The sequence below is a fragment of the Oncorhynchus clarkii genome, chromosome 4, assembly GCF_045791955.1.
Source record: "Oncorhynchus clarkii lewisi isolate Uvic-CL-2024 chromosome 4, UVic_Ocla_1.0, whole genome shotgun sequence".
In the NCBI taxonomy this organism is placed as follows: Eukaryota; Metazoa; Chordata; class Actinopteri; order Salmoniformes; family Salmonidae; genus Oncorhynchus; species Oncorhynchus clarkii.
This window is the reverse complement of record NC_092150.1, coordinates 24,797,862-24,823,812: the sequence shown is the minus strand read 5'-3', so window position 1 is coordinate 24,823,812 and position 25,951 is coordinate 24,797,862. Positions and strand designations below refer to the sequence as shown.

Below are 25,951 nucleotides of genomic sequence, written 5' to 3'. Positions count from 1 at the left end.
ACTTCCACATCAAAGACATTCATGCAGAGTGGCATATCTTCTATGTTTGAATATCAATGGATCAAAAGATGCACTCATGTAGAAGGACCATATTATCACAGTTTAACCTGAATTACCACCAAACACCCAGCTTCAAATGTGCCCAAAGGAACAGAATATTGAATGAATACCAACCATAACTGAAAAGCTCTGCAGTATTACAGAGGATATAGAGGGTGAACTAGCTCTCCTCTGTAACTATCAATGTGACTGAGAAATTCTCATCTGTAAAGTTGAAATCCTATTAACAATGTGGGCTGGAATTATGATAAATAGCCTACTAACAAAACATGACTTTTTACTGCATTACTGATGTCACTGAGGTCTAAATGTATTTGTAGGCAATAAGAACACTTGGATAGACAATGTGGCAAAACACAGTAACATGTTCATTGTACTTTTTTACATCATAAAGTGAGCATTAAAAATAAAAAATATTAAAAGGTGTTATCAGCCACTTCATGGCCTGCACTTGCTGTATCACATGGGGGGGGGGGGGGGGGTCATGTGAAATCTGTCATACTCTCATTTCTCTGTTAAGTGGAAGGGTGGGGGTGGGGGTCGACATGGTAGCTCTGACTGGCAGGAAGGGAGGTCAAATGGTAAGGCAAGGACGAACAGGGAAAGAGGGGGCATGTTATGACAGGATTAGTTAGTAAGGGTAAATTAAGTATATACACCTCTTAAAGAGATTGGAGCTATATGTTCACAAAAATACTATATGTGTGACTAGATCAACGAAGGGGAGGAGGGTTGGAGAGGGGTTGCCCTGCCCTGTGTGTGTGTCACTCAGAAGAGAGGAGGGAGAGGACACAGAGAGAGGATGTTTAATGAGTGCTCCCTGCCTGCCAGAGTGGCTGCATTAACACCACACGCCTTATCAAGGGCACTGTCACCGGCCCTGAGAGGCACAATGAACTGCCACTCTGCCAACCAGCAGAAGAGAGGGAGAGAAAGAAGGAGAGGGAGGAGTGGGGAGGGAGGGAGCCTAGAGGACATTATCTTGATGAAGCCATGATCGATACAGCCAGATCAAGCCAATGGAACAGGGATACCATCCCTTTTAATTGAGATTAGACTCTGCAAGTTCACCGTGCGCCCATCTAATTTAAGAGTGGACGTCGTCTCCCCACAGTTAACTCCTCACACATGTCATCAATTACAGGAGACTCTCTGACCTAGGACCTGGCAGCCAATCAGAGTGCCCCATCTCCTCTCCTCTTGGTAGTGTGCTGCCTGGGGAGGAGAGACTCCTCTCTCTGTGGCCCCATGCAGCTGGCTTTTTTGGGGTCCTTCTCTGTTTTCTGTGTTATTTATTCCAGTGCATACATACCTCCTTGTCTACATATTTTCTTGCCCGGTTTCCTGGCACATTCCTTGGATATTCTTTTTACTGTAAAATGAATAGAAGACTAAAAAATAACATGGAGCTCCATTAAGGACAGTTGGAGCATGCAACACCACTATCTGACTGCTGAGGAAGGAAAAATTAGTTAACAAAGAGAGTTGCTCTTATTGGCTTAGTTCATGAATCAGTAAGTCAGTGAATCAATCAATAATCATTATTTACATGAGCTTCTTCCTTGATGAGCTCTATTCATTGTGCCTACACACAATGGACAGATGATGAGCCGCTGTCAGTCAGGAGTGAGGAGGAGGGGGAGGAGGAAGAGGAGGAAGAGGATGAAGAGGAGAAAGAAGGGAGGAACCAGTCTCACCTGAATGGACATGCTGTGGTGGACAGGACGATGTGCATGTGGGTGGAGGGATCAGGAGACTAATAAACAGCCGCACACTCACTCACTCACTCACTCACACACACACAAACTCACACACACATGCACACACAAACTCACACACACATGCACACACAAACTCACACACACACGCACACACACACACACACACACACACACACACACACACACACACACACACACACACACACACACACACACACACACACACACACACACACACACACACACACACACACACACACACACACACACACACACACACACACACACACACACACACACACACACACACACACACACACACACACACACAGTGGTGCACACATAGAGGCACACACACACATATACACACACACATACACTCACACACAGAGGCACACATAAACTTTGGCACACACACGCACACAGTAACATACATAAAAGCAGTGTCATGCACGTAAACATGCAAAGGTCATGCTTTTCTCACTCTGTTATCAGCAAACAGACAGGAATATATTTAAAAAGAGGTTGTTGGTTTAGGTCTGTTTTCCCTTTTGGTTTGGCTATTAACTCACCATCCTCAGTGGGAACATATATGTTTAAGAAAAGGCAGTCCTCGCTCTGGTCCTGTACGTAAGAAGACACTATCTCCAGGTTGTTAGTGAACCACACAGGCAGCATGACGTCTGGCAGACGCCCCTCCACGATGGTCTGAGGGCAGACCGGGGCGAACTGCGTAGCGTTGCGGACCTCCGGCCAAAAGATGGGTGGCTCTGGGGGCTGGAAGCGCCTCTCGCCCGTGGGGGGTGCAGCATAAGGCACCCCCAGGAACTGGATGACGGGTCCCAGGATCTCATTGTTGAGCTCCTTCTTGACGCCCCTCAGTTTGCCGTAGACGGTGGTGACCACGGGGTCCGTCTCGTCCAGTTTCTGAGAGGCCGTGACCAGGGCCTGCTGTGCTAGGCTCAGTATCCACAGCAGGAAGGTTAGGTCCAGGCCCAGACCCAGGCCTACGCCCAGCCGGAGCTGCATGGCCCTCCAGGCAGGGTACAGCTTCAGACAGCCAGGTCTCTGCAGGGGCATGCTCCCTCTGCCACACCAGTAGACACACACACACTAAAGGGGCTAATCACACCACAGCGCTAGCAGCAACAATCCACTTTAGATCCACTCACAGGAAGGGGTGCAATCAAAGGCAAGGTATCAGGCCTCCCAAACACGCGGCTGTCAAAACTTTCAAAGGCTCTTCGCATGGCAAGTATTCCCCATTGATTTCACACTGGCGGAGGCGACATCTTCACTTGCCGATATTTTTCAGGCCGCATCCTATTGACAATCCTGTTGTCCATCCTGGCGACACAGGCAGGGCAGCCATTTGCAGCAGGTCTTCCACAGATAAATCAACTCCAGTCAGTGCGTAGGTCTATATCCTGCAGGAAATAAAAAATAATTCATTAGTGCTAAGGTGGAGGGAAGAAATATGAACAGAGCAGGGCTTTATTGGCTGTTACAATCTGGATGTTCCCATCAAGCAGAGCACAGGGCAATCACAGTCTGCCTAGTGACACTTCATCAATCATGTGCAAGCAGACTGACTGAGTGACTAGGTACTGTACTAGTTATGGGATCCCTCCTCCTCCTCCAGACCTGGGAGGGAGAATTAAGACGATCATGTTTCATAGAGAGAAAGAAATCCTATTTGTTTATCATGTAATGACACATCTCATAGACACTTCTCAGCCAGAGCAGGAGCAGACACACGGTGGGGGACAAAAATACACTATTCAGTTTTTGACAGTATTTCTATGGAAACATAAAAAAATAGAGCATCCACATTCGTATGACTAGAGCACACTTTAAACATGTTTACTCAACAAGGAGAGATAATAATGAAGGAAATATGCTCAGATGAATAAGAAATAAAGCTGAAAACCAAGCTTTGAGGTAAAATATATATATTTTGTTGTTGTTGTTGTTGGACATAAAACTGTAAAAACACCAGCAAATCAGCTCCAAGTGATTTTACTTTTGGATATCTGTTCCAACGTATTCCCACGCACACTAGTGAGTTATATGTGATTGTATACAAATGTAAGCAAGGTTTGAAATGATTATGTTTTAGTCAAAAATTATATTTGTTGGGGCTTCTTGCGGTTAATTTGCATTCAAATGATTTGTAATTATGTTCTGGCTCCCTGACCATCCGCTCAAGACAAGTTTCGGGCCACGGCTGAATCTAGTTGTTGATCCATGCTATTCGGTACAGAGATTGTTTACATTTACTTTGTTTACAAACACTGGAGTAAACAAGCTATTATTTGGGGTTCTGATGGGGTACAACAGTTGAAATACTCTCATGTGAGGCTGTTATAAGTGATATGCTACAAGATTCAATGGGTATTTATCATTAATTTATAAGTCCAAAAATTGATGTAGCAACTGCAGATTGCCCCTTGAACTGACTACTTCCAAATTGATTGAGGAGAGACTTTTCAACCATACAGTACGGTACATAAAACATATACAGTTGAAGTCGGAAGTTTACATACACTTAGGTTGGAGTCATTACAGTTTTTTTCGATTGCTAACCGACAGTGGGCACAACTGGAGTCACATGTGCAAAACTCTAACTACAGTCTGCACTACCAACAGTCACCTGAGCTAAACAGTTCACATCACCTGCAAAACTCATTCCAAGCAACACAACTCTTAACACATGGCTCAAAACACGCTCAGTGCAGCCAAACACTATGCACAACCCTCACTGAGATAACACACACTGTCACTCAGAACACACTGAGAGTAAAAACACTAGCATCAAACACCAATACAGAAAATATAAACTTTTCATCTTTACAGTTTGAACAATTTCAGTGACTTCATACAAAGTAATATTTTCTTCAAAGAAAAGAGTGACATTCTTTCACATGATTTATTAAATTTTTTAGAACATAACAATTCTTTAATGTAAATGAAAATTAGCAGTTTGCTTCAATAGTCTGTAGTAATTTACGGAATTACAGTAATGAGAAAAAAAAGGTAGCAACTAAAAGTACATACTGTAATTCAAACAAATAATTGAGGGGCTAATCCTGCCTCTCTCTAGCATCAGGCCACAGGTTTTCTTCAACATCACATCTAATGTTTTCTCTTGCCATGCACCTGGGGAAGAACCTTCTGGAGTGCCTTATCCATCCCTGGCAGTCCTCTGGACTCATGTCCTCACATCCGGCACGCATGGCTTCCAAAAGAGACATTTGGTCATGTGGGTGGTGACCAAACACTTTCCACCTCCAGGCAGAGAAAAACTCCTCTATTGGGTTGAGGAAGGGTGAATATGCAGGCAGGTACAAAACCATAAATCTGTGATGTGCTGCAAACCAATCTGTGACAGCTGCAGAGTGGTGAAAAGCAACGTTATCGCAAACTATGACAAAAACTTGGGGGTTTCTTACTGGCTCCCCCTGTTCTGCTGGCACTAGCTGAGCATAGAGCTGTTCTAGGAAAGCTATAAGCCTTTCTGTGTTGTATGGGCCAATGAGTGGTGTGTTGAGAAGCAAACCATCATTGGCCATTGCAGCACACATGGTGATATTTCCCCCCCTTTGGCCTGGAACCTCCACAGTGGCCCTTTGACCTATAACATTCCTTCCTCTGCGCCGTGTTTTGGCAAGGTTAAATCCAGCTTCATCGATAAATACAAATTAATGTGGTCTTTCCAGTGCTTCCACCTCCATTACTCTCTGAAAAACAGTAAGTGCACAGTTTTACTGTAGAAATGCTAGTGTTTTTTTTTTACTGTAAATATTTTGTATAGCTGTGTACGTAACCTCAGACGTCTTACCTGGACATATTGGTATCTTTGCTCTTTTACCCGTTCACTGTTTCTCTCGAACGGTACAGTGTATAACTGTTTCATTGTAACTTGGTGTTTCTTTAGGACTCGAGCAATAGTTGTTGTGCTGACAGAATTAACATTTTCAAATATATCATTATCAGCCAGCACTCTATCTTGAATCTCCTGCAGTTTTATTGCATTGTTGACAACAACCATGACAACAATAGCATTTTCCTGCGCATCTGAAAATATTTTTCCTCTTCCCCCTGTTGGGGGCAGCCTTTGGGTCCTGTTGTAAAAATATATTTTACAGTCAAACTTACTGTAATATATATCTGTGTAAATATTCTATAATTGCAATACAAAATAGATTCCTGTAATGTTTTCATTTACTGTAAGGATGTAACTCTCACCTGGTGCATGATGGAAAATTCGCATTACAGATGCCACTGTGGATCTTTGCAGATTGGGTTGCACCCTCAACCCTGCCTCTCTCAATGAGAGACCATGGTTCACGACATGGTCTATAAGTGTAGCCCTTATTTCATCTGAAATAACAGCTCTTTGTCTTCTTTGTCTTCCTCCACGCATCCGCCCTCTCCCTGCCACCCTTCTCCCTCCACGAACCCATCTTCCTTGTTCCATTTCCAAAATGAGTCTTTCTGAGCTCTACCTATATATACTGTAATATGTGTGTGTGTTCACTAACAAGTCTAAAACAAGACACCTGCTTAGCCTTTCAGCTGAAATTGCAATCAGCAGTGTTTGAAAGGCACAAGGCTGAAATCTATTCCGTTTTGAATGTGTGGTTCACAGTTTTGACAGCAGTGTGTTAGCATTTGAACAAAGTGCTGTAAATCCACAGTGTTGTGCAGGTTGTGGTTAAAGTCATGGGATAAGTGTGTAGAGTTTTGAAAACTGTGTTCAAGCAATGAAAATCGAACTAGAGTTTGGTCCACATGAACTGCTGCTGTGCAGACTGTAGTTAGAGTTTTGCACATGTGACTCCAGTTGTGTCCACTGTCGTTTAGCAATCAAAAAAAACTGTAAAACTAGTTTTCAAGCACTCAAATTTCTTGTTAAAAAACTATAGTTTTGGCAAGTCGGCTAGGACATCTACTTTGTGCATGACACAAGTAATTTTTCCAACAATTGTTTACAGACAGATCATTTCACGTATCACAATTCCAGTGGGTCAGAAGTTTACATACACTAAGTTGACTGTGCTTTTAAACAGCTTGGAAAATTCCAGAAAATTCTATCATGGCTTTAGAAGCTTCTGATAGGCTAAATGACATCATTTAAATTAATTGGAGGTGTACCTGTGGATGAATTTCAAGGCCTACCTTCAAGCTCAGTGCATCTTTGCTTGACATCATGGGAAAATCAACATAAATCAGCCAAGACCTCAGAAGAAAAATTGTAGACCTGTACCAACAATAGTACGCAAATATAAACACCATGGGAGCCCGCAGCCGTCATACCGCTCAGGAAGGAGACGCGTTCTGTCTCCTAGAGATGAAGTACTTTGGTGTGAGAAGTGCAAATCAATCCCAGAACAACAGCAAAGGACCTTGTGAAGATGCTGGAGGAAACAGGTACAAAAGTATCTATATCCACAGTTAAAACGAGTCCTATATCGACATAACCTATAAGGCCGCTCAGCAAGGAAAAAACAACTCCTCCAAAACCGCCATAAAAAGCCAGTCTACGGTTTGCAACTGCACATACTTTTTGGAGCAATGTCTTCTGGTCTGATAAAACAAAAATAGAACTGTTTGGCCATAATAACCATTGTTATGTTTGGAGTAAAAAGGGGAGGCTTGCAAGCCGAAGAACGCCATCCCAACCTTGAAGCACGGGAGTGGCAGCATCATGTTGTGGGGGTGCTTTGCTGCAGGAGGGACCGGTGCACTTCACAAAATAGATGGCATCATGAGGTTAATTATGTGGATATATTGAAGCAAAATCTCAAAACATCAGTCAGGAAGTTAAAGCTTGGTCGCAAATGGGTCTTCCAAATGGACAATGACCCCAAGCATACTTCCAAAGTTGGGGCAAAATGGCTTAAGGACAACAAAGTCAAGGTATTGGAGTGGCCATTACAAAGCACTGACCTCAATCCAATAGAAAATGTGTGGGCAGAACTGAAAATGTGTGTGTGAGCAAGGAGGCCTACAAACCTGACTCAGTTACACCAGCTCTGTCAGGAGGAATGGTCCAAAATTCACCCAACCTATTGTGGGAAGCCTGTGGAAGGCTAGCCGAAATGTTTAACCCAAGTTAAACAACTTAAAGGGAATGCTATTAAATACTAATTGAGTAAACTTCTGACTCACTGGGAATGTGATGAAATAAATAAATGATTAAATTAATCATTCGATCTACTATTATTCTGACATTTCACATTCTTATAATAAAGTGGTGATTCTAACTGACCTAAGACAGGGAATATTTACTTGGATTAAATGTCAGGAATTGTAAAAAAGAGTTTAAATATATTTGGCTAAGGTATATGTAAACTTCCGACTTCAACTGTAGCTATATTTGTATCCTCCTCTATAGAAAACAAGGAGGAATGGGAGATTGGTTTATAACTAGAAGATACTCTCTCTCTCTCTCTCTCTCTCTCTCTCTCTCTCTCTCTCTCTATCTCTATCTCTATCTCTTTCTTTCTCCCAGTGAAGCCAGTGTAAGGCGGATTCAGATCAGCCATTCATTTGGTCCAGCACATGAACCCAGCGCCAGATCTCCCAGCGCAACACAAAGCAGGTTTATGTCCTCCCACAATGGGACGCTTGTCCTCAATATTACTGTACCGGGTCTGCCACACACAGACCCACAGACACAGATTCACAGAGTCACAGACAGAAGCAGAACAGGCACATCATTGAGAGACAGACCAAGACATAGAGACATCAGCATCCGGAGTGGAGACTATACAGTGTCATGTAGTAATCCTGTACTATGTGACTTTTAAATGAGTGGCACAGGGGTGAAGTAGGTTGACACCACGAGGAGATGAAGTGATACTAACAACCAACAATCCTAAGACACTAAGCACATGCATTTTTGTATAGCAGCTGTAGCTGTGGGCATGTTGAAGGAAGCACTTAGGTTGCTTAAGCAGACCCAATGGTTTATTGGTCCTCCTGTAGACCTAAGTAAACTAGTGTGTGTGTGTGTGTGTGTGTGTGTGTGTGTGTGTGTGTGTGTGTGTGTGTGTGTGTGTGTGTGTGTGTGTGTGTGTGTGTGTGTGTGTGTGTGTGTGTGTGTGTGTGTGTGTGTGTGTGTGTGTGTGTGAATATACAAGAATACAGGGTTTGGGACAGAGCTATATATATCTCATACTAAATATAAATGAAAAGCTCTGCGTTGGAGGAGTTTGGCAGTCCTCTGAGTTTCAAACCATCCCAGTCACGGCAGATTAGATGTCCTTGTGTGCCCAATGGTAATATTTGCAGTCATTTCTATTTTGTCTATAGCCAAACATATTAATTATTGGCATCATTCTCACTTCAACCCTCGCAACAAAACCATCTTTTAAAACAAATCACATCTATTGACAGAGGCGTACAAATGATATGCATGCAAACAAATGCAAAGCACTCTGCGTTCTGGAATAATTAGGCAAACAGATAAACAGAATTAAATGAAAAACCTCCAGCATTGATTGTGTACTGTATTGTTAATGAGACTATAAAACTACTGTGAGGTTTTTACAATGGGGCGGCTAAGAAAAACTGCACATGAGCCTCGCCACAAGCCTTGTCATCTCTGACACACCAGCCAAATATTTAGACTGCAGACAGGCAAATGAAATCCAAGGTGTTGGCTCTAATCTGAACTCTTTTTTTCAGTCCAGAAGGGGCTAGGTTTGGCTCGAGTGATGATTGCTGGCTTGTCGGAGCAAAACAGAATTTGGTAACATTATTGTGCTGCACGGTGTGAGTGGTGTGAGGGAGATTAAGTGAATGAGTGTGCGCAGAGGATGAGATTTGATTGTGGCCTTTAATCTTTACAACAATCTAACTCAAACATGCCTATGCTGAGAGGAGTTTAGTGAGGTCTCTCCCAAAGCTAAATTTCTCAGGGGTGGTAACATACACATACCACTGGGTAAAACCCTACGGTAGCTACCTTAACACCCTGTAATATCTTTCTCATACCTACAGCATAACAGAAGTGTCACCATGATGTCATTTCAATCAAGTGAAACAAAAATACAATCCAATACTATACTGTATTTGCATGTTTTCCTTCGAGACAATTCATTCTCAATCCATTGTCCTACCTTATCCTAAAAATGGGGACAGAAAATGGTTGCAACTTTGCCTCCAATTTCAATGCTTTCTGTATGTGATTAAACTCTTCCAGGTGTTGAGAACAAATTTCACACGTGGCCAGGATATCCATTTAACAAATCCTTTGCAAATCCCCTGCTTAAGAAACCTACCATAATAAGCTCAGCAGATCAAGCAGAAAGAGGTGATCTATGAAATCAGCCTTGCCATTTATTTTGCATGTGGAGTCACTCATTTATCATCCTGTTTTTCCAACTAAGTTTTTTTCATGTTTATTTGTTGTTTCTTTCCCAGAGTTTATGGCAAGGCATCCGTCATGCAGATCCCCCGCAGGGACTTGTCCCAGTGTGAGTCAAATCACTAACCCACTCAGGGACCCTGCAGCCAAGTTCCAATGCTGAAATAGGAAGCATTGCAATGGGAAGCAATGTTATGACTTAATACATTGCAGAACTACGCTTTTTTTTTCTTCAGTTATAGACAATATATACCTGATGCATCACAATACGTCATCACCACATTATTTATTACCCTATTCATTTACTGATGGGTCTACAGGGTGGCAAAATACCTCAGATAAGGCATGGATATACATAGACTGAGAGACGATGGTAGAGGAAGAGCATTTAATGAGGTTCAGCACATTTCCCAAATAGGAGCCATTGGAAGGTCCCCGATTATATAGAGGTGTACTCTGGAAAACAAACGGCCTATTATTTCAGCCCAAGCTGTCAAAAGTAGAGAACATATGGGCACAAAGTAGAGTTATGCCGGCAGTCAGTCAACAGACTAAACCTTCCATCACTGTGTGGTTTACTTCCATGCGAGCTACCGCTGACATTAATGATCTCATTTCACCTCCAGGAAGGCTTTTGGGGAATTTGTAGTCAGCTGCTTATGACTATTTCAGTGGATATGATTAGCCAGCAGGTCCGCCTGCTGTGATTTGTGGACTTTGTGGTGTGACAGTGGGACGTTGCTGTGATTTAAGAACACAAGTCGGAATTCTCCTTGGCACTCATCAAAAATCGGGCGCTGTTTGAGACAATGCCCATTGTATCACCAGCCTTTAGTAAAATGTGTCAGTCACATTGTGAGGTAAATGCTAACTAGACTTGACTGCAGCAGCTCTACTGAGGCTTGTCTCCAAGCTGGGGGAAATCCCAAGGCTTGGGTTATTAATGACTGATGATTTTTTTAATTTTTTTTTATCCATTATTTTACCAGGTAAGTTGACTGAGAACACGTTCTCATTTACAGCAACAACCTGGGGAATAGTTACAGGGGAGAGGAGGGGGATGAATGAGCCAATTGTAAACTGGGGATTAATAGGTGACTGTTTGAGGGCCAGATTGGGAATTTAGCCAGGACACTGGGGTTAACATCCCTACTCTTACAACAAGTGCCATGGGATCTTTAATGACCTCAGAGAGTCAGGACACCCATTTAACATCCCATCCGAAAGACAGCGCGGTCCCCAATCACTGCCCTGGGGTATTGTGATATTTTTTAGACAAGAGGAAAGAGTGCCTCCTACTGGCCCTCCAACACCACTTCCAGCAGCACCTGGTCTCTCATCTAGGGACTGACCAGGACCAACCCTGCTTAGCTTCAGAAGCAAGCCAGCAGTGGTATGTAGGATGGTATGCTGCTGGGAATTGAATAAGTCTGGTATTCACACATGAATAAGAAGAAATCTGCAATCTACATGCAGAAGGAAATGATGATGAAGAAACAATTCTGATCATAGTACAAATTACCGGCAACAATATTTGTGCTACTAACAAAACATTATAGAACGCTTACACCAATGCTATCATCCATTACAAATGGTAGCAGCGGTAGCAGTAGTATCGTAATAGTAGTAGTATCCACCATTTAGGTTTTTGACCATTGCTACCATCTAAATTATGGCTAATGACAGTTAACAAATTCCAATTTACTGCTTAAGTCCCTCTGACTTTAGCAGGTTCTCGCGTGCTGTCATGTCACATCAACTCTCAGTGCTCTGGAGCTGGGAACATGGAGGAGTTCAAATGTAACGGCAAGCTATGAGCGCTTCACCCTGCACACACACACACAGACACACTGCACAAAAACTACACGCACACACATATACACATGACGTGCAGTGCCCAGCACATGTCTGTAGCCTGTGGCGGAGCACTGAGGTGCATGACGACAGGGGTGACGTGGCTGTGCATTATTCATCCTGTTCTACTCCCAGCGTCTGCAGCTGCCCCAGCCAAGTCCTGCATCACACTGCACACTGCAGCCTACATACACTACCTACCCCCTTACCCTTCATTGGCCCCCTCAAGGAAACCTCCTCCTCTGGTCTCACATCCCCACGTTACACTGTTTACCAGGAGGCTGAAGAGCATCATAACTGGACAGCTCCATGTGTGCTTCTACTTAGCTTATCAGGTCAATTCTCTCAAATCAAATCAAGTTTATTTGTTAAGTGCATTTCATGTGTGTTCACAAAATATTGCAAGAACAGCCAAACAAAACAATGCAAGAAAAGGGAATACGAGTTGATAACACAATCAATTGAGAAAGACAGGGGCAGGATGCGAGTAGGGGTGGCATTGGCAGGGGCTGTGATCAGCATTGTGATGCTGATCACAGCCCTTGTTAGAGCCTGACTGTATTTAGCTTTCTAAATGGCTGTGGCTGAATGGCTGTGTGGGAGGGCATCTGTTTTTCCCCTCCACTTGGTTCACCTGGCTGCCATCTTTGTGTCTTCTTGCCAGGGGTCACTGCTGAAGCACCAGTTTGGCGTGAAAAAAATAAAAATGGAAAAGCTTCCTGGCTGCTCTCCGAGAGTCCCTGTGCTCAGTGAGAAACACTACCTCCCACTCTCTCACTTCAGGGCACAGAGACCAGGCCTGATCAGGAGTGTATTTGGGAAAGTCATTATCATACATTTAGAAAAATGATAAACTCCACTATTAGATTATATTTTACCGTAATAGAAATGGAGCGGGCTCTCCCCAGCTCTGCTCTCCTGGGGTACACAGATCTTACGGCTCCACTTTAGCCCACCCCTAGGATCCAGGGGTCCTCCTCAAATTGGTTTACATCAAAAGCAATAATTAGTTACTTACCGCAGATCTCATGTGGGACTTGGATGCCCTCAAGGGCCAAGCCTGTGAGCTGGGGAGAGTAAACACAGAACCTGCTCTCTACTAGTTTCCCCTGGTGGGACTCAAACTTGGGTTTGGTTTCTTAATGGGCAAAAATAGAGGGCAAAACTTTCTTTAAGAGATATAAACGAGGCAAAACTTCTGTCAAATCATATGAAATCAAAATGTATTAGTCACATGCTTCGTAAAAAAGCAGGTGTGGACTAACAGTGAAATGTTTACTTCCAGAGAGAAAGAAAATAGAGAAGTTATGGAAAACACGTAATAATAGATACACAATGAGTAACAATAACTTGGCTATATACAAGGGGGACCAGTGCTGAGTCGATGTGCAGGGGTAAAAGGTACTTGAGGTAGATACAGTAAGCTCCAAAAGTATTGGGAGAGTGAATTTTATTGTTGGTGGTCCTGGATGGCAGGAAGCTCAGCCCCAGTGATGTACTGGGCCACATACACTCCCCTCTGCCATAAATGTGTTACTGTCCCAATACTTTTGGAGTTCACTGTATGTACAACTAGGATTAAAGTGACAGATAATAAACAATAGCAGCAGCATATGTGATGAGTCAAAGAAGTTTGTGCAAAAAGGGTCAATGCAGATAGTCCAGGTAGCTATTTAACTAACTACAATACATTACCAAAAGTATGGGGACGAATGCTCGTCGAACATCTCATTCCAAAATCATGGGCATTAATATGGAGTTGGTCCCCTGTTTGCTGAAATAAAAGCCTCCACTCTTCTGGGAAGCATTCCACTAGATGTTGAAACATTGCTGTGGAGACTTGCTTCCATTCAACCACATTAGTGAGGTCGGTCACTGATGTTGGGCGATTAGGCCTGGCTCGCAGTCGGAGTTCCAATTAATCCCCAAAGGTGTTTGATTGGGTTGAGGTCAGGGCTCTCTGTGGAGACCAGTCAAGTTATTCCACACTGATCGATTTATGTTTGGACCTTGCTTTGTGCATGGGGTCATTGCCATGCTGAAACAGGAAAGGGCCTTCCCCCAAACTGTTGCCACAAAGTTATCGTGAAGATTTCCCTTCACTGGAACTAAGGGGCCAGTGAGCTTTACACCACTCCAGCCATGCCAAATCTTTTCAGCCTCCTGAGAGGGAAAAGGCATTGTTGTGCCCCCTTCATGACTGTGTTGGTGTGTTTGGACAATAATATATCCTTAGTGAGGAACTGGAAGCTCTTGACCCGACCCATTATAGCCCTGTTGATGTGAATGGGAGAGTACTCGGCCCTCCATTTCCTGGAGTCCACGATCAGCTCCTTTGTCTTGTTAACATTGAGGGAGAGAATGTTGGTCTGGCACCACACTGTCAGGTCTCTGACCTCCTCCCTATAGGCTCATCGTCATCTGTGATCAGGCCTGCCGCTGTTGTGTCATCAACAAATTTAATGATGGTGTTGGAGTTATGCGCGGTTGTAGGTGAACAGGGAGTACAGGAAAGGACAAAAGCCCTCCTGAGGGGCCCCTGTGTTGAGGGTCAGCGTGGCGGGTGTTGTTGCCTACCCTCATCACCTGGGGTGTCCCGTCAGGAAGTCCAGGATCCGGTTGCAAAGAAAGTTCAGTCCCAGGGTCCTTAGCTTAGTGATGAGCTTGGAGGGCACTATGGTGTTGAACAGCATTATCATGTAAGTGTTCCTTTTGTCCAAGTGTTCAAACCACTTCACTGTGGTCAAAACGTACTGTCACTGTGGGGACGACGTAGGTGACTGACGTAGGTGACTGATGTGGTTAAACTCCTCAATGCCATTGGATGAGTGAAATTCTTACTTAAGGGCCCTTCCCAACAATGCAGAGAGAAAGAAAATAGAGAAATGATGGAAAAGGAAAACACGTAATAGATACACAATGAGTAACGATAATTTTAGAATTTAAATTGATGCAATGAACATGCCGACTGTCAGCTTTAATTTGGGGGTATTTTCATCCATATCGGGTGAACCGTTTAGAAATGACGGCACTTTTTGTACATAGTCCCTCTGTTTTAGGGGGCCAAAGTATTGGGACAAATTCCCTTATGTACATTTAAGTAGTAAAAAGTTTAGTATTTGGTCCCATATTCATAGCACGCAGTGGCTACATCAAGCTTGTGACTCTACAAACTTGTGTTTCATATTATTTTATGCCCTGTAGAAATTAAAGGTAAATAATGCATTGTGTCATTTTGGAGTCACTTTTATTGTAAATAAGAATAGAATATGTTTCTCAACGCTTCTATATTAATGTGGATGCTACCATGATTACGGACAATCCTGAATGAATAGTAGATAATGATATTTGTGAGTCTGTAACTTTCTCACTCATCATTATTCACAATTAATGTAGGATTATCTGTAATCATGGTAGCATCCAAATTCATTTACATTTATTAAACCCCTCTTGTAATTTCTATTGAGCACAAAGTAATCTGAAACACAACCCAAAAAACAGCATATCCATCCAACAAATTTGCATCCAACAAATGAATATTAGAGCGCATCAGCTGTTATTGTAACGGTTTTCCTCCTCTTCTGAGGAGGAGTAGGAAGGATCGGACCAATATGCAGCGTGGTAAGTGTCGTCATTTTATTAAACTGAACACTACAATACAAAGTAAACAAAAAGAACAACCGAAACAGTTCCGTCTGGTAACTAATACAAAGACAGAAAACAACTACCCACAACCCATAGTGGGAAAGCAGGCTGCCTAAGTATGGTTCGATTGACAGCTGTCTCTGATTGGGAACCATACCAGGCCAAAACCAGAAATACAAAACATAGAACAAAACATAGAATTCCCACCCCAACTCACGCCCTGACCAAACTAAAATAGAGACATAAAAAAGGAACTAAGGTCAGGACATGACAGTTATTAAGAAAGAGAGAAACACCACCCTCCTTGAGCTTACCCGACGCTCCCATTTTGTCCTGCCAATGCATAGAAAAACCAGCTAGAATATTATCCATGTCCTTGTTTAGCCAAGTTTCCGACAAACATAGGATATTACAGTTGTTCAGGTTCCATTGATAGGACAATCTCGAACGGAGCTCATACAGTTTGTTCTCCAGTGATTGTACATTCGCCAATACAAAAGAGGGTAGAGGCGGTTTACTTCCTTGCCACTGTAGTTTCATCAGGGTGCCCGCATGTCGGTCTCTAAATTGCTGTCTCTTTCTCTTCCGAGTTTCGAGGATAAGGGCCTGGTCCGGGGTGAGCAGTATGTCCTGCGCATCTGACTCACTGAGGTAGACATTTTCATTGAAATCGAGGTTAGTGATTGCTGTTCCGATGTCCAAAAGCTATTTTCGATCCTAGGAAACAATGGCGGAAACGTTATGTACCAAAAAACTAAGATCAGCGCAAAAAACCACACAAAATAGCAGAATTGGTCAGAGAGCCCCGTACAACAGCCGCTATACATTTCAACGCCAATCTTTTCAGTGGGGCGTTTGAGCAGTTTATTCTCGACAGAATATTAATCCAGTATTTTTTCACTTTGCTCTGGCTTTAAAAGTCACCCTCCTGAGAGGAAGGACAGGTGTCTATGTGCAAACACAGAGCCTAAGTGGGCTGAATTGGAATGTGTGAGCGCTTCTATGGCCCAGCTCTCTCTCACCTTTAGAGCAGCAGGACGCTGATCGATTGACTGAGAGGTCCTTTCACTCCAGCAGATGTGGAGAGGTGGGAAGTGGAGTTTTGAACGCGGAGCTGCCACACAACCCTAGATGGGAGGGGGTGAGCAGCAAGCACAAACTACACTCATCACAGGAACAAGTCCGTTACGGCTGTTTAGCTTTGTCTTGCTTTTTCTGGCACGTACTGTGTGCTCCACTTTTCATGTGTTTTGTTTTTGTTTCCCCAGGAAATGGACAGAAAAAGTGTGAAAGGACTGGGTGCCCTCTGAGGTGAGAACCTGAGTCATCATACCAGAGGGTTGGTCAGGTGCCACAGGAGAGCTCTGTGACTCTGTATACTCATTAGATGGGGTGCTCCAACGTCCCTCCACTGGGTACACGCATGCACACACACACACACACACACACACACACACACACACACACACACACACACACACACACACACACACACACACACACACACTCTTCAGACGTTATTAATGCCCCATTTCAGGGCTGAGGCTCTCGTTGCACCCCATTTCCCACCTCAGATCAGTCAAGACACAATGAACTGACCGAAAACACAGCAAATGGCCACTAAAGCTCTCATGTTGACAAGAGGAGTGCATCAGTCCACTTGAGCTGAAGAAACACTGTGGGGGCTAAATAACCAGCAAATGGCCTGAAATGACTGGGTTACATGAAAAACCACCTTCCGTGGCAAATCCCTAACACTATACATGCCACAGGCACTCACAAAGCCCTCTTCCGGAGGGGCCATTTGGAGCCTATGCTAGAAAATCTGAAAAATATGCAGACAGTTCCGAAATGGCCCCAAATTAAGCAACACTGTCTGCCATTTTAGAACTTGTTACAGAAACCTTCCCAGCTATAATTTCATAAGGAAAGGGTGGCAGATTACTGCCATAATCTCCATCCCATAGCAAAATAAACACTATAAAAATATTTTTAAAAATTGTTTTTACATTAACTTTGGTTTAACAGTACATTACCATACACTTTAGAGTAATGTACTGTTAAGCAAAGTTTTTTGGAATTTACAGTAATATACTCTATCTTTTTTACAGTAACTCACAGGCTGCAAGTAAGTTACTGTAAAAACAACAATATTTTTTTTTACAGTGTAGTGTTTCTGTATACTGTACTCACAAACCATCCCTGCATTTCTTCACAGAATTCCTCTCTGGGTCTCTATAGTGTTGTAGTATGGTAATACACAATCCATTACAGGTGTGCCTCCTACATGCATAGCTTGTGGAATTATCCTTTCAAATTAAAAGTCACGCTGTCTGTCTGTGATTATGTGTAAATATTGTCTGGGCAAGTTGTAAAGGGAAATAGTTCCCTCATTTAAAAAAACTAATAATCAAAAATAGTAGTATAAAAGGAAAAACGCCCAGACGGAAAATATATTCTGTACGACGACATACAACAGTTGGAAGCTCTCTGACAATACTGTAAAAGAAAATAGAATCATCCCAATGACAGTTTTCCTATCTGAACAGGGCAATGGGCTATGGGTTATCTTTGTATGCAGGTCTTTGATTGTTTTGTTTCCCCCCCCCCCCCCGTGACCCCCCGACCCCCTCGGGAAAAAAAAGTTTTAAAAAAAGTATAAATAATAAGTTGGTTACAAAAAAAAAGAACGCACCTGAAACAACAGGAACACAAAAGAGTCAACACTTCCATTATTTATGAACTAGCTCCCTCCTATGTACAGAGTGGGTAGCTGAGTTGGATGCTGCCAGGAGTTTAAGGAGAGGAGGCAGCCTATTGTAAGGAGCTCTAACCTTTCAGGCTACTGACGTGACACTAAATCAATGGAGAAAATTGTTGTACGAACTTCTGCACTTTTAGATGCCACACGTAAAAAACAACACCAAAAAACATTCACAGTAGCCTTGGCAATATTCAACAAACTATCCCTTTGTTTCATATACATTTGGCTATGAGGCACAGGCTAGGCCTACTATACAACCCTTCATTGATGTGAGTTGAGTGAGTCATGATCATATCTTTACCCAGTGGGCATACAACGTTATAAAGACATATTTTTCTGTTTGAAATCTGGTTGGGATTAAGTTGTATTTTTCATGATATATAGTAAGTCTTACTTTTGTTGATATCTGATTTTTGGTTGAAATCTGATATAACTACTGACCAGTTATCTAAATGCTACTCAATTAATAGACAGCAATCTTTAGAAACATGTATAGAGTTTTTGGGCCATGGACCCACACTAGAACGATTACAATTATTACAATTGGAGTAATGTTCTTTTTCAGCAGAGTTTGCATGATTCAGCTTAGCACATTTGACAAACAACAGGCTATAGCAGTGGTTTTTGTAGTTGCACTCCACCCAATTCAAAAGTGAACATTCACTTCCATAATATTTGTTATAGACTACCAGCATGTAAGATAAACATGCACAATAATACAGGACACCCTAACAAAAATGCACTACCATTAAAATGCATTAAAACAGCAGTACATAATCTTTGCTTAATTAATGATGCTGTTTGTGATAGCTTGCTGTGTATGTTGGGTTCTAATGGTAACCTGTTGTCTGTGTTAGCTAATTGCACTGTTTATTGTGCTGCACATTTTCTTCTGTCCCAATGAACGCTGTTTTGATGTTTAATACATAACACGTAGACCTACAGTATGTATTTCATTTCAATATCCTACTACAATCCACCAGGATTTACAAAACCCAATTTTTATGTTATTTATTCCCATCAATAATTAGTCAAAAATTTTAACTTCTGAATTTGACCATGACAATATAACTATTATGTTTTCCCTTAAAGTTTTTAAGCAATTAACATAATGCATGTAGTAATTACATTTCAGTAGCTAAAACTTCAGTTCAAGCTAAAACTTGTCATTATTCCATAAGGCCATTGGGACAGAGCGCCCAGTAGGCTCCACAACAGCACAGCTGAAAAACTAAATTTCTTAAAATTGACACACAAGAAAATCTAAACGTTTTTACTGTTAAGTGGTAGTCCCTGTTCTCCTGCATTCTTGTTTTAATTTTTGTAAGTAAAGCGGCAGTTTGTTGGAGAGGAAAATGTCAAGGAAAGATTTGCAAGGACCTGGTAACTTTTCATTTTTACCTGTTGTAGCCATTGGTTGTAGCTAACTAGCAAACGTTTTGATATTTTGATATCTGTTTAGTTAATGAAAGTCCGTGCAAGAGAGAGACAGAGAGAGAGAGCGAGAGAGACAGAGAGAGAGAGCGAGAGAGAGAGATGGTTGATTAATTTACATATAGGAAACATTTATTGTGTGTGTGAGACATTTTAAGCTAGTCTAATATTTTTTGGGGGGGAGGACTCACTGGCCTCAACTTACTGTTAAGAGTTAGAATAATAGAATACACAAAATTTGGTTGTGCATTAGCAGTCACTTAATGAGCCCATTTCAGCATTATTCTTTTTTAAATTATTGGTAAATTAATCTAGCAGACAGTTATCTAAACTTGTAGTAAGCATGGTTGAATTAATGACCTGGGTGGGGCCGATTGATCACCAGATATCATAATAAACGGCAAAATGAGTAAATTTGCATGAAATTATTTGTAAAATTGCAAAATATTCTCTCCGCCGCATGGCAAAATGTGTAGAATTGCAGGAAATTAACTTTTAAAACTTGTTTTTATTTTTATCTTCGCTGTCACGAGGCGGGCTGCTAAAATGTTTTGCTCGAGTTCCGTTTCTCTGTAGCCCCCACCCCCATCAATGTTGCCCATCCCTGCCTTAACTAATGTCAATGACCAAATGCATGGCCTCTACAGCAGTGTTTGGCCACCCATTCACTTACCATTGACCTATTCTGCCACATCCCAGGGAAATGAGAGCGCAGAACCACCCCTTCTTAAATCCATAATCATTGACAGTTAGTTTTGTGTGCAAAAAGATATTCTGATCTTTAATGTTTATTGATTCATACTAGCCACTTGTGTAAGAGCTAGGTTTGTAATAGCTATGCTGATGATCATTAAAGTTTCTTCTCTGCATCAGGTGAGACTGGATTCCCCAAGAGACATGCTATTCAGCTGCCCATGTTTGCCTGATCGTAGTGTTAGTAGATCCAATTGAAATAGCACCACTCTAATAATATACATTTGTAAAGCAAATAAAATCCTATTTTAACTCACCTTTTTTTCAGGTGCAAAATCTTTGTGTCCAGATTCAACAGACCCTCTGTGAGTCATGTAAAGTTTATCCCATTTCTCTCTTGCTCATTCTCCCTGGCCCTCACTCAAACACACAAATGTGCACAGTTGCAGAGAAGAGGAAGAGATTTGCCAATTACACCCATTTCTAACTATGTTTGGTGCAGGAATGATACGAAAGACACACAACTTTTGAAAAAGATCATATTTTGTCTTTAGGATGTCTTAAGGATTATGGAGCAGTATGTTTATAAAAAGTTGTTTGAACATTGCAATTTAGATTAAGCAAAACTTGGTCATTATTCAACTACTGTTTAATTTTGATATCCTCTTAAAATGTTTCAGATTGCCTTTGCTACCACTCGTGTGTGCTCCATTGTAGTTAAGTAATAAGTAAGTGAGCAGTTGAGACATTGACATAGACAAAGATCATTTCTTTGTAGATTCTGACAGTTTTTTTTTACTGTGTGTTACTGTTCTGTCGTGTCCTGCATGCCCACATTATGCCAAATGTTAATTTATTTTATTATCTTTTTTTACTTATAGTAAGTGTCATGAAAAGCCATAAAACTCAGGAGGTTAATGTGTTGCAGGCTCTCTGGAAAGTTCTTAAACATGGCCCGAACCGCAATGGTGAAGGAGGATGTAAAGTACAGTGCCTTCAGAAAGTATTCAGACCCCTTGACTTTTTCCACATTTTGTTATGTTACAGCCTTATTTTAAAATGTATGAAATCTATTTGTTTTCGCAATCTACACACAATACCCCATAAAAAACTAAAATAACTGATTTACATAAGTATTCAGACCCTTTCCTATGAGACTCGAAATTGAGTTCAGGTGTATCTTGTTTCTATTGATCATCCTTGAGATGTTGCTACAACTTGATTGGAGTCCACCTGTGGTAAATTAAATTGATTGGACATGATTAGGAAAGGCACACACCTGTCTATATAAGGTCCCACAGCTGACAGTGCATGTCAGAGCAAAAACCAAGCCATGAGGTCGAAGGAATGGTCTGTAGAGCTCCAAGACAAGATTGTGTCGAGGCACAGATCTGTGGAAAGGTAAAGAAAAATGTCTGCAGCCATGAATGTCCCCAAGAACACAGTGGCCTCCATCATTCCTAAATGGACAACGTTTGAAACCACCAAGACTCTTCCTAGAGCTGCCCGCCCAGCCAAACTGAGCAATCTGGGGAGAAGGGCCTTGGTCAGGGAGGTGACCAAAAACCCAATGGTCACTCTGACAGAGCTCTAGAGTTCTTCTGTAGAGATGGGAGAATATTCCAGATGGACAACCATTTAATCTCTACACAAATCAGGCCTTCATGGTAGTGGCCAGACGGAAGCCACTCCTCAGTAAAAGGCACATGACAGCCCGCTTGGAGTTTGCCTAAAGGCACCTGAAGACTCTCAGACCATGAGAAACAAGATTCTCTGGTCTGATGAAACCAAGATTGAACTCCTTGGCCTGAATGCCAAGCGTCACATCTGGAGGAAACCTGGCACCATCCCTATGGTGAAGCGTGGTGGTAGCATGCTGTGGGGATGTTTTTTAGCAGCAGGGACTGGTAAGGATCGAGACAATGATGAACGGAGCAAAATACAGAGAGATCCTTGATGAAAACCTTTTCCAGAGCCCTCAGGACCTCAGACTGGGGTGAAGGTTCACCTTCCAACAGGACAACAACCCTAAGCACACAGCCAAGACAACGTAGGAGTGGCTTAGGGATAAGTCTCTGAATGTCCTTGACTGGCCCAGCCAGAGCCCGGACTTGAACCTGATCGAACATTTCTGGAGAGACCTGAAAATGACTGTGCAGCGACGCTCCCCATGCAACTTGACAGAGCTTGAGAGGATCTGCAGAGGGGGATGGGAGAAACTCCACAAGTACTGGTGTACCAAGCTTGTAAAATCAAACTCAATAAGATTTGAGTCTGTAATCACTGCTAAAGGTGCTTCATCAAAGAACTGGGTAAAGGGTCTGAATAATTATTGAAATGTGATATTTCAGTTTTTTTTGTATTTAATACATTTGCAAACACTTCTAAACACCTGTGTTTGCTTTGTCATTATGGGGTATTGTGTGTATATTGCTTAGGGGGAAAAAACGATTTAATTAATTTTAGAATAAGGCTGTAATGTAACAAAATGTGGAAAAAGTCAAGGGCTCTGAATACTTCCCGAAAGCACTGTATATGAGCAAGTTCCTCATTTTGGAAGACATCTATCTATACTGCCACAAACTTTTTCAACTAGTACCATGGAGGTCCACAAAGTTCCTTCAGGAATGTCCTTCTCTAGTTCTTTTCAAATCTGAAATGTATAAAGTTGTAATACACTGATTATCTTCGTTGCAGATCGGACCCATCACACCACTCGTCAGGAGAGCCACTACACTCCAGATAGCATTCTATGCTCAGAAGTCCTTGATGAGTATCTACCCAATCAAGCCACTCTTATTAATTATTAATAAAACAAAACAAAGGGCCTATATACATTGTGTCCCAGTCTTTCTAGGCATGTAATGTCTGTGGGGGAATTATGAAACAATAACTGTATGCACATGTGCAAAAAATGGTGATGTAGATTTTTTTTGCCATTGCTTGATCTATTTTAAATGTATGAATGTTGCAGATTTGAACTTTAATTGGTGCCTATGGAAACACATAGAAATGTAATGAACAATCTTTTCAATATCCAACGTTGTCCTTTGCAATACTGTAGTGCTGTAGTCAGGTGTCATTGCCAGGTTATGATGAGGTCTTAATTATGACCAGTACATAATATAGTACATAATATAAATGCATTCAACTGAAATGTGTCTTCCGCATTTAACCCAACCCTTCTGAATCAGTAGTGGTCAGAACTATGACCAACTGGTCAGATATAGGCCACAATTATGATCAACTGGTTATATGGTGGTCGGAAACATACATAATATTATTGTCAGTAAAAAGATGTAGGCTATATATAAATAAGACATCATAATGACGTCTTTTCAACCAGGTGTTGCCTTCTGGGATAGTTGCGTTGAGAGCGATGTCACAAATTAATGTGTATAATATATACTTTTTTGTCCCTGCATCACAATAGAGGACAATCATATGTCTCTCTCTATCTCAAATCACATTCAACTTTGTCCTTGAATCTAATATTGTGTACGATTTGATTGGGTACCTCATTTTATGAGCTTTTACAAGAGTAAAATCCAAGGTGGCTATAACGACACAGCATGCAGTGTTCACGTCTATACAAACTGTAATTAACAGGAACACAACAGAGCTCACTGTAGGAAAAATGGCCACGTACGCATATAGCAATGGAAGTCAATGACTAATAGCTCGAAGATCACGTAATGATAATTGGTGAGTTTATCCCCCATATCAAACATGCATAAAACATCCATATTGTTGATAATGCCATTAACGACTATTTGCCAAAGCCAAATAAACTAATCCAGTCAGCTTTTTACTGCCGTGACTATTTCTGCCTTTGGGCTATAAATTGAGCACACACAAATACTGCATTTATCCAGTTTTCTGGTGCCCTGTACCTATAGCCAATAGTGTTGAACTTTCCCATTCAAACGTCACCTACTCGATTTACCATCTAATTCAGTTCTTCATAGCATAGCGATGCTTATCCACCATCTGAGAGTCATTTCCGAACATAGTCATTGAAATTAATGAATGAATGAAGGCTAATACATTCCCGACTCAGCGTTAGGTATTTACCCTTATGGCTAAATGAATATCAATTAACATTTGAATTGAATTAAGACGGGTGGAAATTAATTTTCCTTCATCAGTGATGATTATGTTGTATTACAATTCACAGAGAAATGCATTACTGGTTCTTTATTGCACTTAATAAATAGGGTTAGGTCTCTTCACAGGGCTGCAGGTGGTATTAAAATGGATGGTGATTTGGACCTAAGCACCTGGGCAACTGGCATCAGCACAACCGACCATTATGAAAGTAGTTTAATCACATTTTCATATTAAACATGAAAGCACGTGAGTGTGTGAGCTTCCAAAAGACAGAGACTTCAACAGAGAGCTGGACAGGAGCATATGTGCCAAACATAGCAAAATATGCTCTGTCGTTGAATGTAGCCACCATGCCAGCATCCCAATTTCAAATTCATCATATCTCTAGGATATTTATATAGGCTATATAGGCTAATATACACATTATGCATGAAAATAAATGCATGTAGGCTAGGTAGTCTAGAACTAGTTTTTCCCTCCTTCCCAATATCTTACAATTGACCTCGACTCAACGCTCACATTTAAAATCGCCATTTGATAAAAGTAGACAAGGGCTGTGACCGAATAGTATGTTTGAACAATCATATTTCAATATTGTATATTTACCATGAGGCTTGATCTCCACCACTCGTCACCTCAGACAATTTCCCTCGGTGCCATGTCCCGTTATTTCAGAGTGCAAAGCTCTTTAGAATCATCTCCCCAAAAATCTGAGGCACAAGCTTTGGCAAAGAAAAATACTTCACTTCAAAGGTTATAAACTCGCCTTTTCATACTCCGTCATAATTCCGTCCAACAATTTTGCAGAAGAGAAAAACTAAAGGATCCCCCTCTGCCGGAATAAAGTGTTTTTAATCCAAAAACGGTTTCCTTCACCAGAGACGACCATTTGCTCCGGCTCTTGCGCACACCTCTTTATCTTAACGACACGAAAAATAAATAACTTAAATATATTTTATTCGCTCACGATTCAGGGTGCACTTGCTTGACAAAATGCCGAGGTCTCCTCTCGTCCCTGTTGGCGAGAGGATGCGCTGATCGAAAAATGGAACAGAGATACATCTAGTGGCCCTGGAAGGAACTTCAATAAAGCTGCTTAATATTTTTAAAGAGACAAGGAATATTATTTTCCCCTAAATGTCTGCAAAGAAACTTCCCCATATCAAGTCACGATTTTACTCTATCCTATTGTAGGCTACTTATTGTATTGCACACGTCCTGTGTGGGCATTTCCCACAATGAATGGCTTGCTGCTGTTGCATCACATTCACAGTTACTTGTTGACTACAATTG

The 25,951-nt window shown here is 41.8% G+C and overlaps 1 protein-coding gene across 1 annotated transcript in view; it reads right to left on the bottom strand.

Moving 5' to 3' along the window:
* Positions 1-25,370, bottom strand: part of LOC139406634 (neuroligin-1-like) — a 290,759-nt gene extending 265,389 nt beyond the window's left edge. Inside the window, exons 1-3 of the mRNA XM_071149467.1 lie at positions 25,265-25,370; positions 2,354-3,208; positions 1,373-1,432 (exon numbers count right to left, since the gene is read on the bottom strand). Of these exons, the coding sequence (XP_071005568.1) occupies positions 1,373-1,432; positions 2,354-2,861 (568 nt within the window). The 5' untranslated portion in view covers positions 2,862-3,208; positions 25,265-25,370. The remainder of the gene's footprint in view (positions 1-1,372; positions 1,433-2,353; positions 3,209-25,264) is intronic.
* Positions 25,371-25,951: the final 581 nt, after the last annotated feature.